This window comes from Meles meles, chromosome 1, assembly GCF_922984935.1.
Source record: "Meles meles chromosome 1, mMelMel3.1 paternal haplotype, whole genome shotgun sequence".
NCBI classification, from domain to species: Eukaryota; Metazoa; Chordata; class Mammalia; order Carnivora; family Mustelidae; genus Meles; species Meles meles.
Window position 1 is genome coordinate 122621722 of NC_060066.1, and position 12017 is coordinate 122633738.

General features: G+C 38.1%; 1 protein-coding gene across 1 annotated transcript in view; it reads right to left on the bottom strand.

The window, feature by feature from the left end:
* STXBP3 (syntaxin binding protein 3) overlaps positions 1-11807 on the bottom strand; it is a 52178-nt gene extending 40371 nt beyond the window's left edge. Inside the window, exon 1 of the mRNA XM_046017960.1 lies at positions 11679-11807. Coding sequence (XP_045873916.1) covers positions 11679-11727 — 49 coding nt within the window. The 5' untranslated portion in view covers positions 11728-11807. The remainder of the gene's footprint in view (positions 1-11678) is intronic.
* Positions 11808-12017: the final 210 nt, after the last annotated feature.

Genomic DNA, 12017 nt, shown 5'->3' on the forward strand with positions numbered 1-12017 from the left:
AATAAGCAATTCCCCACATTTAATGCTTCATTAATTTTCAATTTTTTTTTAAAAGATTTTATTTATTTATTTGAGAGACAGACAGTGAGTGAGAGAGAGCATGAGAGGGGAGGTCACAGGCAGAAACTTGTGGAGTTGAGAGCTCAATGCAGGACTCGATTCCAGGACTCCGGGATTATGACCTTAGCCTAAGGCAGTTGCTTAACCAACTGAGTCACCCATCGCCCAATTTTCAATTCTGAAAATAGTAAGTGGTATGTAATAAATACAATATAATTAAAATATAAATTATAATAACTTCTAATTTCACTAATTCCTGATATGAGATGTTTATATAATTCATTTAAACTTTTCTAATTTATATTTAAGTTAATGTTTGTAGATATATACCATCAATTTTTGGCATCACATTAAAAAATGAAATATTCAAGCAGGGTATATTTAAGAAGGATTTACTAATGCTCATCATAAGAAGTGTGATCTGGAAGGCTTTACTGTAATTGGGAAGGCTTGAAAGTGTTAAGAAGTACTGGTTAAGGTGCTTACATATGTTTGCTAGGAAGATTATAATATTAAGTGAGAATGATGGCAAAAGCCTAGAATGTTGAATGCTAGTTTAAGCCCAAAGCACTGATTTCCTCTACTCCATAAGCAGAGATGAGGATTTTCTCAGGCAGAGTTCAGACACTAAAATATTATGCTACTTCCCTTTCTAAGCTTGCTTTATTTCTATATACCTTTAGTTGAAAATCAAAGAAACAAATGCTCATGAAATTTATGATGGAGCAGACTGAAGAGTTCCCTTGGAAGAACTTATCTCATTATAATCTTTAGAACCTTAGAAACTACACTGTTTCTACACTGAAACTAGTTACATGTCACTATCGAGCACTTAAAATTTGGCTAGCCCCTGAACTGGGATGTCTTGGAAGTATAAAACACACAACAGATTTCAAAGACGTAGTACAAAAAAAGAAATGAAAAAATCATTAATTTTTTTATTTCTACATGTTTAAATGATAACATTTTAGAAATTTATTAAAATACTCTTCATCAATTTCTCTACTTTTTTTTAATGTGGCTATTAGAAAACTTTAAATTATTTATGTGGCTTGCATTCTATTTCTACTGGGTAGTGCTGCCTTGGAATCCAAAGATACCAAGACAGTGTCAGCATCTTAAAAATAAACAATAAAGGGGCATCTGGGTGGCTCAGTGGGTTAAAGCCTCTGCCTTCAGCCCAGGTCACGGTCCCAGGGTCCTGGGATCGAGCCCAGCATCGGGCTCTCTGCTCAGTGGGGAGCTTGCTTCCTTCTCTCTCTCTGCCTGCTTGTGATCTTTGTCTGCCATATAAATAAATAAAATCTTAAAAAAAAACAAACCCAATAAAGAAATAACTAGCTTTGTGGACTAGAAATTAGGGGCATCCATGAAAAGTGATAGGATCACAGGTAAGGTATGTTTGGAAGGACATCAAAGGAAATCATATCAACTAATTACAGAACTAAGAAGGTATTTCCTCCAAATACTAATGAAAATTATATGACCTTACATACGTTTCTCTAGCATCCCAAATATGGATATATTGCAAAGATTCAATTCCTTCAGTCGGCTTGCTCTACTCTCTTCCTCAGAAACCATATTCATTCTTAAAAGTTTCATCTATCAGACCCACCATTCACTTTTTCCCCAACATTGAGATGTAACTGACATAAAACACAACTTTAAGATACACAATGTGTTGACTTGATACACATATACTGTAATATAATTACAGCTGTAATGTTACTTAACATCTCTAACACCTCACATAATTACCATCCTTTTAGTTATTTTGGGAGGTGAGAACATTTAAGATCTATCTACCTTAGCAACTTTCAAGTATATAGTACAGTGTTGTTCTCTATAATCATACTACTGTGCATTACATCCCCAGATGTAATTACTCATCTTCTCACTGTAAGTTTGTACTCTTTGACCAAGTTCTTCCCATATCCCGTAACCCCAGCAGTCCTTCTATTTTCTACAAATCTTATATCTTACCCTTCATATCTTATATCTTATCCTTCAATTATATAGTACAGGTTTAAGCTCCTATATGCCTCAAACTGAAATTATAGTTCCCTAAAAACTTCTCTATTTCTTTTTTTTTTTTTTAAAGATTTTATTTATTTATTTGACAGACAGAGATCACAAGTAGGCAGAGAGGCAGGCAGAGAGAGAGGAGGAAGCAGGCTCCCTGCTGAGCGGAGAGCCCGATGCGGGGCTTGATCCCAAGACCCTGAGATCATGACCTGAGCCGAAGGCAGCGGCTTTAACCCACTGAGCCTCCCAGGCGCCCCAAAACTTCTCTATTTCTAAGACGTCTCCATTTCTAAGAGGTTTTATTGGCATTTTCTTAGTCATAGTCTTTGGATATTTCCTCCGTTCCCCCATATCCAATAAAAAGGCAGTGTTGATTGTTTTTTCTGGTGACTGCCACTATCCCAACATTGCCTTGATTCTCATCATCTTTCACTGAACTACTACAATAATATCCTACTTGGATTTCCTGCTTTCTACATCCAACCCCTTTGCCAGTTCAATCCATTTTTTCCACACTGCTGTCAGTTATCTTCTTGAAGCACAATTTTCTGTTTACATCAAAGCCCACCTTGAAATTCTCTCAAGTGCTCACTCCTGCCTACAGAATAAAATTTAGATTTTACTACTCAACATCCTCTAGCAAGTGGCCTCTGACTACTCTCTAAGTTGATTTTCCACCAGTCCAAATGCTACCCAAGTAACGACTTATTAATGTCAACCACCCTGCTTTGCTCATTCTTTCTCCTAAACGTAAAAGGAGATATATTTAAATATAATACCAAAGAGGAAATGAAAACTTTGAAGGGAAAAATGAGACTAGAGCTAATTTAGTGTGCATCAGCAATGTGGAAGGTATACTTGTACAGCTATCTTAAATCACAGGGAAGCTATTAATAAACCTGGTGACAACACAAAAGAAACTGGTTTGTCCGGAAAATAGGAAATCATCTATGAATAACAGTTTTTAAGGAAACCAAAAAGCCTAGCAATGTGTAATTCATAAAGAAGGAAATGAGAGGGGAAAAATACCAGTACTAAAGACAATCTCAACATGGACCTGGAAAAGGCACCCTTCTCTCTCTGTTCTTATCTAAATCCAGATCTCAAATCAGCTCCTTTTTCTGTGATTTATACCTATATATCTCCACCTGCTCACTAGATACTGTGACTTTCACTTAACACTGTGTTCTAAACCTAAACTGCTTTTTCCCTCCAAAACTGTTCCTTCTCTTTCCCTTTACCAATAAACAGCATCATCTGCTGCCTAGTCTCCTAGACCTGAATCCTAGTCTAAGATGACTCTCCCCAGCTTAAATCCTATTTATACTATCTCCAGAATCTCTCCCATACTCTCCATCCGTCTTCTATCTCCTTCGCCACATTTGGCCTTCTTTCTTGGACCAACAGAGTAACAGTGCCAGTCTCTTTGCCTCCCACTCCAATTTATCATCCTCTTCTAACATCTATGAGGGTTTTTCTCTAATAAGCAGATTATTACAAAAATGGAATCAACATATATCCATTACTGTCACTTGCTTGTTTTCATTAAATATACGTTATAGATACCCTTTACACAGAATATAAGCACACAGATACAAACACTTCTTTTTGATAGCTACATTACATTCCTTACTACAGGCACACCATAATTTATTCAACTATTCCCCTATATGACAGGCAGTCATCCTGTTTCCATTTTGCCACTATAATGTTGCAATGAAGATCTTTATACATTTATCTTTTTTTAAAGACTTTATTTATTTGAGGGCACCTCAGTCGATTAAGCATCTGCCTTCAGTTCAGGTCATGATTTTAGGGTCCTGGGACTGACTCCCACATTGGGTTCCCTGCTTGGCAGGGAGTCTGCTTCTCCCTCTACCCCTACCCCTGCTGTGTGTTCCTTCTCTCTCTTCTCTCGTGCTCTCTCTCAAATAAATAAAATCTTAAAAAAAAAAAAAAAGACTTTATTTAAGTGAGCGAGAGAGAGAGAAGGCAGAGAGAGTATATGTACTAGAGGGGGTAGAGGCACAGGGACAAGGACACTCCCCAGTGAGCAGAGTCCATCTCAGGGATCCATCCCACAACTCTGAGATTATGACCCGAGCTAAAGTCAGATGCTTAACCAAATGAACCACCCAGGTACCCCTATACATATATCTTTATTTACCATTATTTTTATTTCTGAAGATGAGGCTCTTGTAAGTGAGACTGTTAGCATCAAAAGATATGTGTCTCTTATTTTACTGTATGTTGCCAAATGCTTTCTCAAAAGTTTTTAACCATTCGCATTCCCTCCAGCAAGCTTCCCAATTACAGCATGATTATCAGCCTGATGGGTCAAAAAAAGAAACTGGTCTTGATTTGCATTTCCACTAAAAACAATCAATTCAATGTCCTAATCTTCAAATCACCTGTTTACATCCTTTATTGCTCTATTGAGTCATTATCTTCTCCTTATCAATTTGCAGATACTCTATATATTAACCCTTTCTTCCTACCATGGTATTTTCTTCTAATCTATAGTTCAGCTGGTGTCTTCTACCCCTATAGGAATTTACAATTTTTACTTAAGTTTTTTTTTTAATGGGATGTGGGTTACCAGATAGTTTTTTTCTTTAAATCTAACTCATGCTAGCCTATATTTTCTCCACATTTTGCTGTTTTACATTTTATACTTTAGATCTTTAATACATATGGAATTCATTTTAACTTGCTAAAGTTGGACTAAAATCATGTCTAAGTAAATAAACAAGGAGCAAAGAATCATGGTAAGCAGATGTCAGAGCAAAATGCCTTAAGACACAAATGATTTGTAAATTGTCATTAAATAATGAAAACCTAATATTAAATATTTATGACCTAAACAAAACAATATAAAAGAAAAACTATGGGATAAGAGAAAACTATGAGGAATCCAAGTGGACAGGACGGCTGGGTGGCTCAGTTAGTTAAATGCCTGTCTGCCTTTGGCTCAGGTCATGATCCTGGGTCCAGGATAGAGTTCGCCTGGGGCTCCCTGCTCAGTGGGAAGCCTGCTTCTCCCCCTATATATTGCTCCCCCTGCTTGTGTGCACACACACTCTCTCTCTCTGACAAATAAATAATTTTTTTTTTTTTTTTTTTGGACAGAGAGTGGGACACAGCGAGAGAGGGAACACAAGCAGGGGGAGTGGGAGAGGGAGAAGCAGGCTTCCCGCAAGGAGCCGGAGGCGGAGCTTGATCCCAGATCATGACCTAAGCCAAAGGCAGATGCTTAATGACTGAGCCATCCAGGCACCCCAAAAAAATAAATCTTCAGAACAAACAAAAAAAAGGAATGCAAACAGAAATAAAGAAAATATAACAAAGTGAAGATCGAAAAAACGAAATCATGAAGAATTTAAGCTGAAAAATCTTAAAGAACATGTAGTCCAAACTCTTCATTCTTTAGGCTCGGAAAGTTAAAAATAATCTGGAATGAAAACCAAGTTTCCCAACTCTTAGTCCAACGAGGAGAAATAATAAACCAGTCTTTTATAAGTAATGCATAATGACAATGTGTTTGAAAAATCAAAAGGAGTCAAAAGCAGACTTGTGGGACCATTAAGAAATGTACATTCTCAAAAAATTTTTATACATGTTACTAATTCCTAATTAGGATTCCAACAGATTCTGCTGAGCTGTGGCCCTAGTTATTTAGTGAATAGGTAAGAATCCTTTTTTTTTTTTTTTTAAGTAGGCTCCAGGCCCAGTATAGAGCCGAACACAGGACTTAAACTCAAGTCCCTCAGATGAAGAACAGAGCTGAGTTCAAGAGTCAGATGCTTAACTACTGAGCCACCTGGGCATCTTAGGTAAGAATCTTTATAAAGGTAAATCCAGGAGCCTGGGGCAGGAACAAATGCAATACTCATTATTAGTCAGTTGAATGAACAGACTAAACTGCACATGGGAAAAACCAATTAGGGCTTAAGGCACACTGTTTAAAAATTGTATGAAAGTAGAATATATTATGAAAACTGAGGACTACTTTAAGACCAACTAAATGTATACAAAGGCAAATATTAAAGCACTAATATTTCTAGGCAGGGACTTAGTAAATTCTTTATTTCTGTAAAGAAAATACTTAATGTAAGGTCTGGAGGGTTTCTCTCTTAAACATAAAGGTGTGAAAATAAAAAGCTACTGTTACAAAATTATTTAATGGTAATACAAGTCAGAATAGTATAGCAGTTATTCTGGGGAAGAGGGTAAGATTTGGACTGGGAAGAGTTATGGGGTACTTGGAAGCATTTTGTATCTTGATCTGGGTGGCAGTTACATGGATAAAAATCCATTCAGCTGTCAATTTAGCATTAGCACACTTAACCATATGCTTAATGAAATCTTAGTTATTTCCCTTCAAAACAGAAACAAGAGAACTTCCTTTCAGCATTATTCCAACAGAATCTCAAAAATGCTAGACACTGATTTTTTCTTTTTTTTGCTAATGACTGATATCTGAAAGAGGAAAAAAAAACCTTCCTTTTTAATGATTCCTCACTGCCTAATGTCTAAACTATTTAGCTCCAACCTACCTTTTGTTCTTCATCAGCCTATTACTTGCAACAAATACTCCACATTCAAAAGGAATTGTTGCCTCTCCCATAAAAACTGTACTTTTCGTACTGGGCCATGGCTCAGATTTCCCTCTGTCTGGCAAAATCCTACCACATTTCAATTGCCCCTTCCTCTCTGGAGTCCTCCTTGATCCACTTCCAGAAGGGCAATAATTCCTTTTTTTCCTCTTCTTTCATGAAACATTTTGCATTGCTAATAAAGCACATGCTACTTGTGTGCCATCACCTCCCATTGAACTGTGAATTCCAGGAAGCCAAGATATATATGCACCTAAGATAGTGTGCAGCATAGATGCTCAATTAATACTGATTTAGAAAAATACATGACTGTGCAAATATCCAAAAATTAAAATAAAATTTTGCTCGACAAGATAAAGTTAAAATGACCAGGATGAAAAAATATATAAAACAAAAATAATTGATTAAAGCAAAAATATATTTTATATGTGATTATATTTGAATGGAAAACTTGTAGAAGAATTTGTAAGAAATCTAAGAGTGGTTTTATTTGGAGAGGGAGGCTGTGACAGTCTTCTGCTATCAAAATTGTTTTGCCACATCAAGGTATTTAGACACTTAAAAATGTTAATAGCAAAGATTATGAAATAGCATGGAAAATGCTATGTTGATGTTAGGTACCTAAAAAAATGAATCACACCTGGCGATTCACAGACCTGTACCCCTGAGGCTAATAATATATATTATATGTTAATAAAAAAATTAAAAATGAAAAAAAATGAGTCACATTTTTTAATATAAGGACTAAAAAAAGGAAAATGTGAAAAAGGGGAAAAGCTTATGATTAAACATGTAAAGGACGGTCTTGAATACATTCTGATTACTTTTATCTGTAATTTTTCTAGAGCAACTTTCTCTTAACATTTCCTGTAAAACATGTGCTAAGAATCACAGACATCAGACTACTATTTACAGACAAGAAAAAAAGACTGCAATGAGGAAAAAAAAAAAAACACCACAGGTGGCTTCAGCTTGCTTTGTTTTGTTGCTTTTTTAAATTTAAAACCTTTCATCAGTGATTTTTTTTTTGCTAGTGCTTTCCTATAGCAAAAAGTGGCAACTGAGCGATACCAAGCACTAGAAACTTACCCTGATTTTAAGTATGGAACTTAGTTTTGCAAATAAATATAGCCTTTGCACTCAAAATAGTAAAGCTTTTTTATTTATTTATTTTTAAAATATTTTATTTATTTATTTGACAGAGAGAGAGATCACAAGTAGGCAGAGAGGCAGGCAGAGAGAGAAAAGGAGAAGCAGACTCCCCACTGAGCAGAGAGCCCAATGTGGGGCTCTATCCCAGGACCCTGAGATCATGACCTGAGCCGGAGGCAGAGGCTTAACCTACTGAGCCACCCAGGTGCCCCAGTAAAGCTTTTTTAAAAAAAGTGTTTTTAAGGGGCACCTGGGTGGCTCAGTGGGCTCAGGTCTTTATCTCAGGGTCTTAGGACCAAGCCCTGCATCAAGCTCTGCATTTGCAGAGCAGGGAGCCCGATTCCTCCTCTCTCTCTCTCGCCTGCCTCTCTGCCTACTCGTGATCTCTCTCTCTCGTGTCAAATAAATAAATAAATTCTTTAAAAAAAAAAAAAAGTGTTTTTAAGACAGTACCTAAAAGCTGATCCCTTCTCATGTTTTTGGTCTCAGCTCAAATGTCACCTACTCAGAGAAACCTTTCCCGATTCATCTAGCTAAAGTAGCCTATATATCTATCTCACAAACTGAAATGTTGTTTATTTCTTGTTTACATTTTTATTTTCTATTATTTCCTACTTGAATGCAGGCTTTGAAAAGGCTGGGAACTTCTCTGCCTTCTATTACTCTATTCCCATAGGAATTCAGTAGTAGTAATTGAATAAATGGGGGACTTTGGGTAGCAAAAAATGGAGAAAATTATAAAACTAATCTACTATTTACTTTTAACAAGCATTTGCATTTTGCTAGGGCCTGTTTAGAATTTAAAGCTCCAGAAGACACAAGAGTGGACCCAACTTTAAAAAGCTTATCAAGACACATTAGGCAGCAGTGAAAAGTGCCATTTGAGAAGGATGATCCAAATGCTACAGAAATGTAAAAGGCTGGGTTAAAATAAGAAGCCACTATGGAGATAGTAGCCCCATTTGAGCCAAGATTTGAAGGCTAGCTAAAATTTGGACAGGTGAAGAACAGGCATAAGGGAAGCATTCTGAACAGAAATTGGCATAAAGATGGAGAAGATTTCAAGAAGACTCAACAGTATAGACTAGTAGAACATCAAGATCATACAAGGAAAAGGTAGAAAATAAGGTAGGTTAAGGTCAGGTTATAAGTCTTCAAAGGCAGACCAAGTATTTGAAATCATTTCTAGACAACTGGAGGGACTCTCTCCGCAGGTCTTCAAACAGGAGATCAGCATGATCACAGCACTGCACTGTAACAAGAAAATTATTCTGGCAGCTATTGGCCAGTTAGACTAAGAGCAAGGGCTTGGAGGGTTAGTAAGGAGGCGGAGGCTACTGCAATAAACTGGGCATAAGATAAGGCTCCGAACTAAGGTTTAAATTAAACACTACAGAAATTCACAGACACGTATGTTAACTCTGCAGCCAGAAGGATCTGGGTGTGAATACTAAGTCTATATTTAATAGCTCTATCAAGTTTCTAAAAAAGAGCTTTATTGAGATATAATTTGCGTACCATACAATTCACCCAAAGTGTACAATTAAACAGCTTTCAGTATATTCAGAGTTGTGCATCCACCACCATAATCAATTTTATAACCTTTTCATTACTCCAAAAGGAAGCCCTCCCCTTAGCCATTATCCCTGAATCACCCCATCTCCTCCTCCCCCCAGATGTACACAACTGTAATCTACCTTCTGTCTCCAATTTTGGACATTTAACGTAAACAGCGTCATGCAGTATGTGGTTATTTGTGAATGGCTTCTTTCACCTGGCACAACTTTTTCAAGATTCATCAATACTGTAGCATCCATCAGTAGTTCATTTCTTTTTATTAATAGTTCATTGTAGAGACATACCGCTTATTATTTATCTATTCATCAATCCACAGGTATTTGGGTTGATTTTTTTGGCTATTATGAATAATGCGGCTATGATAATATGATACAGCTTTGACAATATTTTAGTATCTATGAAATAAAGATACGTATGTATTTTAACGTCTATGAAATAAAGATAATCATTCTTACCAAATTTTAATAGATGTAAAAAATAATGCCTGGCACAGAATAAATGTTCAAGAAATATTAGTTTCCTTCTCCCTACATTTTGGGTAAATTGAAGGTTAAGTTATTTAGCTTTCTACCATGACCTAACTAGCAAATCTAGCTAGATCAATCTAGCAAAACCTTTCCCCAGTCAAATGTAGGATTCTCCTACCTCTTAGGAGATTTGTTCATCATTTCTTATAGACTCTATTCTCTTTTGCTAACAGAACTCTGAGTCCCTCTTCTGTCTCTCTTTCTACTTTACTCTCTATATGTTGAGTGAATGTCATCTTGTTTTTCATTTATGTTTCTATTTACACAAAGATTCAAATAATTGTTTTTTAACCCTGACATTTCTTTCCTTCCTTTCAGTCTCCCATCTTATCTTACACTCCATCTCACATCCTGGTGCAACCTCAAGTTAACAGCACTAGACGGAAATTTTGTTATCTCTAAACTTTCCCTCTTGCCCAGTTTCCACACTATCAAAACGGATGTTACTGTCATTAGCTGTTTTTTCTTATAAATGCTTATGTTAAAGATCATATATATCTTGGCAATTATTTTTACAATGCATTCACTACCCATTTTCATGTATATGTACTTACATACCACTGAGATTGAAAAATAGTACCAAATCTTAAGTCACCCATGCAAATCTTAAAAAACAGAATGCTAACCTTATAATTATCAAATTTTTAAAAACATGTTATCATAACTTATTTTCCCCCTTCTATTTATACAGTCGTTTTAAGTATCTAGTATGTTCAGCAATATGCCAGTTACTGATTTGGGGTTTTAATTTTATACAAGGAACTCTGTAACTCCCAGAATTTTATTAACTCAAGTCATTTCTATCCTTTGCTTAACAAACCAGAGTCAGAAATACTAATTAGATGTTACTCCTTTTCCACTACTACGCCATAATTAATTTGAACTCACAAGCCAAACAATGATGGTCCTTCCTGTTTTCTGGTTTCATTCCTTCTCTAACCTGGCAGACCTAGCTTTGGAGTGATTTTTATGAAATCGTAGATGATAAGGCAGAAGACCAGAACATCAATACCTAACAAGCAGTAGTACAGTCGTAACAGCAGGGAGTGGCCCAGAGAGTGTAGAGAGAGAATGTGCAGGTTTTGCTCCGAGATTTAATCATTCAAATTGTTCCTTCTCCAGAACTCATTAGGAAGTGGGCTCCTCTAGGAATACGGAAGAAGGGTCTATTTAACGGAAAGGTTTTGTTTTTCTTTTAGAGGACCGAAAAGTGTAGTTCTAAAACCCTGCTTGGGACTAAAACTAAGATGCCGAATAAGCAGTCTTTGGAAACAAGTGTGGGGAGAAGGGGAGGGCGGGTTACAGAACACAGTGCAATTGTCCCGGGCGGAGAGACATCACCGACTGGTGGGGCTCCGGGGGGAGCAGAGGAGCGCTAGGAGCCCCGCCGAGGATAGGCACAAGGGCCGCGCGAGAAAAAGCCAGGCTGGGGGCCCGCTCACCCAGGGCAAGGCTTCGGGGCCAAAGCGAGGCCGACGCGAGGCAGTGCCTCATGAGAGGGAGAAGGCCTCTTGCTCCCGCACCCCGCCCATTCTTGTGCTAGCAAGAGATAGGGGTGGGAAGGAAAGCAGGAAAAAGTCCTAGCAGGGACGCGGGTCCCAAAGCAACAAGTGCCCGTGGCGGCTCCCTAAGAGACTGCTGGTCCGGGGCAGGAAAGCAAGGCACAGTATGGCGGCCTCCTGGCCTTCCCACGCTCAAGCCTCTGCCCCACCGCACTCACTCTGCCACACGACGCTCTTCAGCCCCCGTTCCGTCATCGGCGGCGCCATCTTCCCAACACTGCAGAAAAGCGGTCGCCGCCTCCCGCTCGCAACCTACTTTACCAGGGCGAAAGCAGCTCTGTGGCCCTGCCCCCACTGTCTAGCCGCGCCCTCCGGTGACGACACGCGCGACTGCAAGGGGATTCCCTCCCACTCCTGGACCGAGGCTGCGCAGTGAGGGTGGAATCGGCTGGGGCAGTCGTGCGCCCCCTAACGGGAGGCTCCATTAGCAGAAATTCGTCGACCTGTGAGGTCGAAAAGCAAAATTGGTTCCTGTGGGTTGAGAGATAACGCGACGT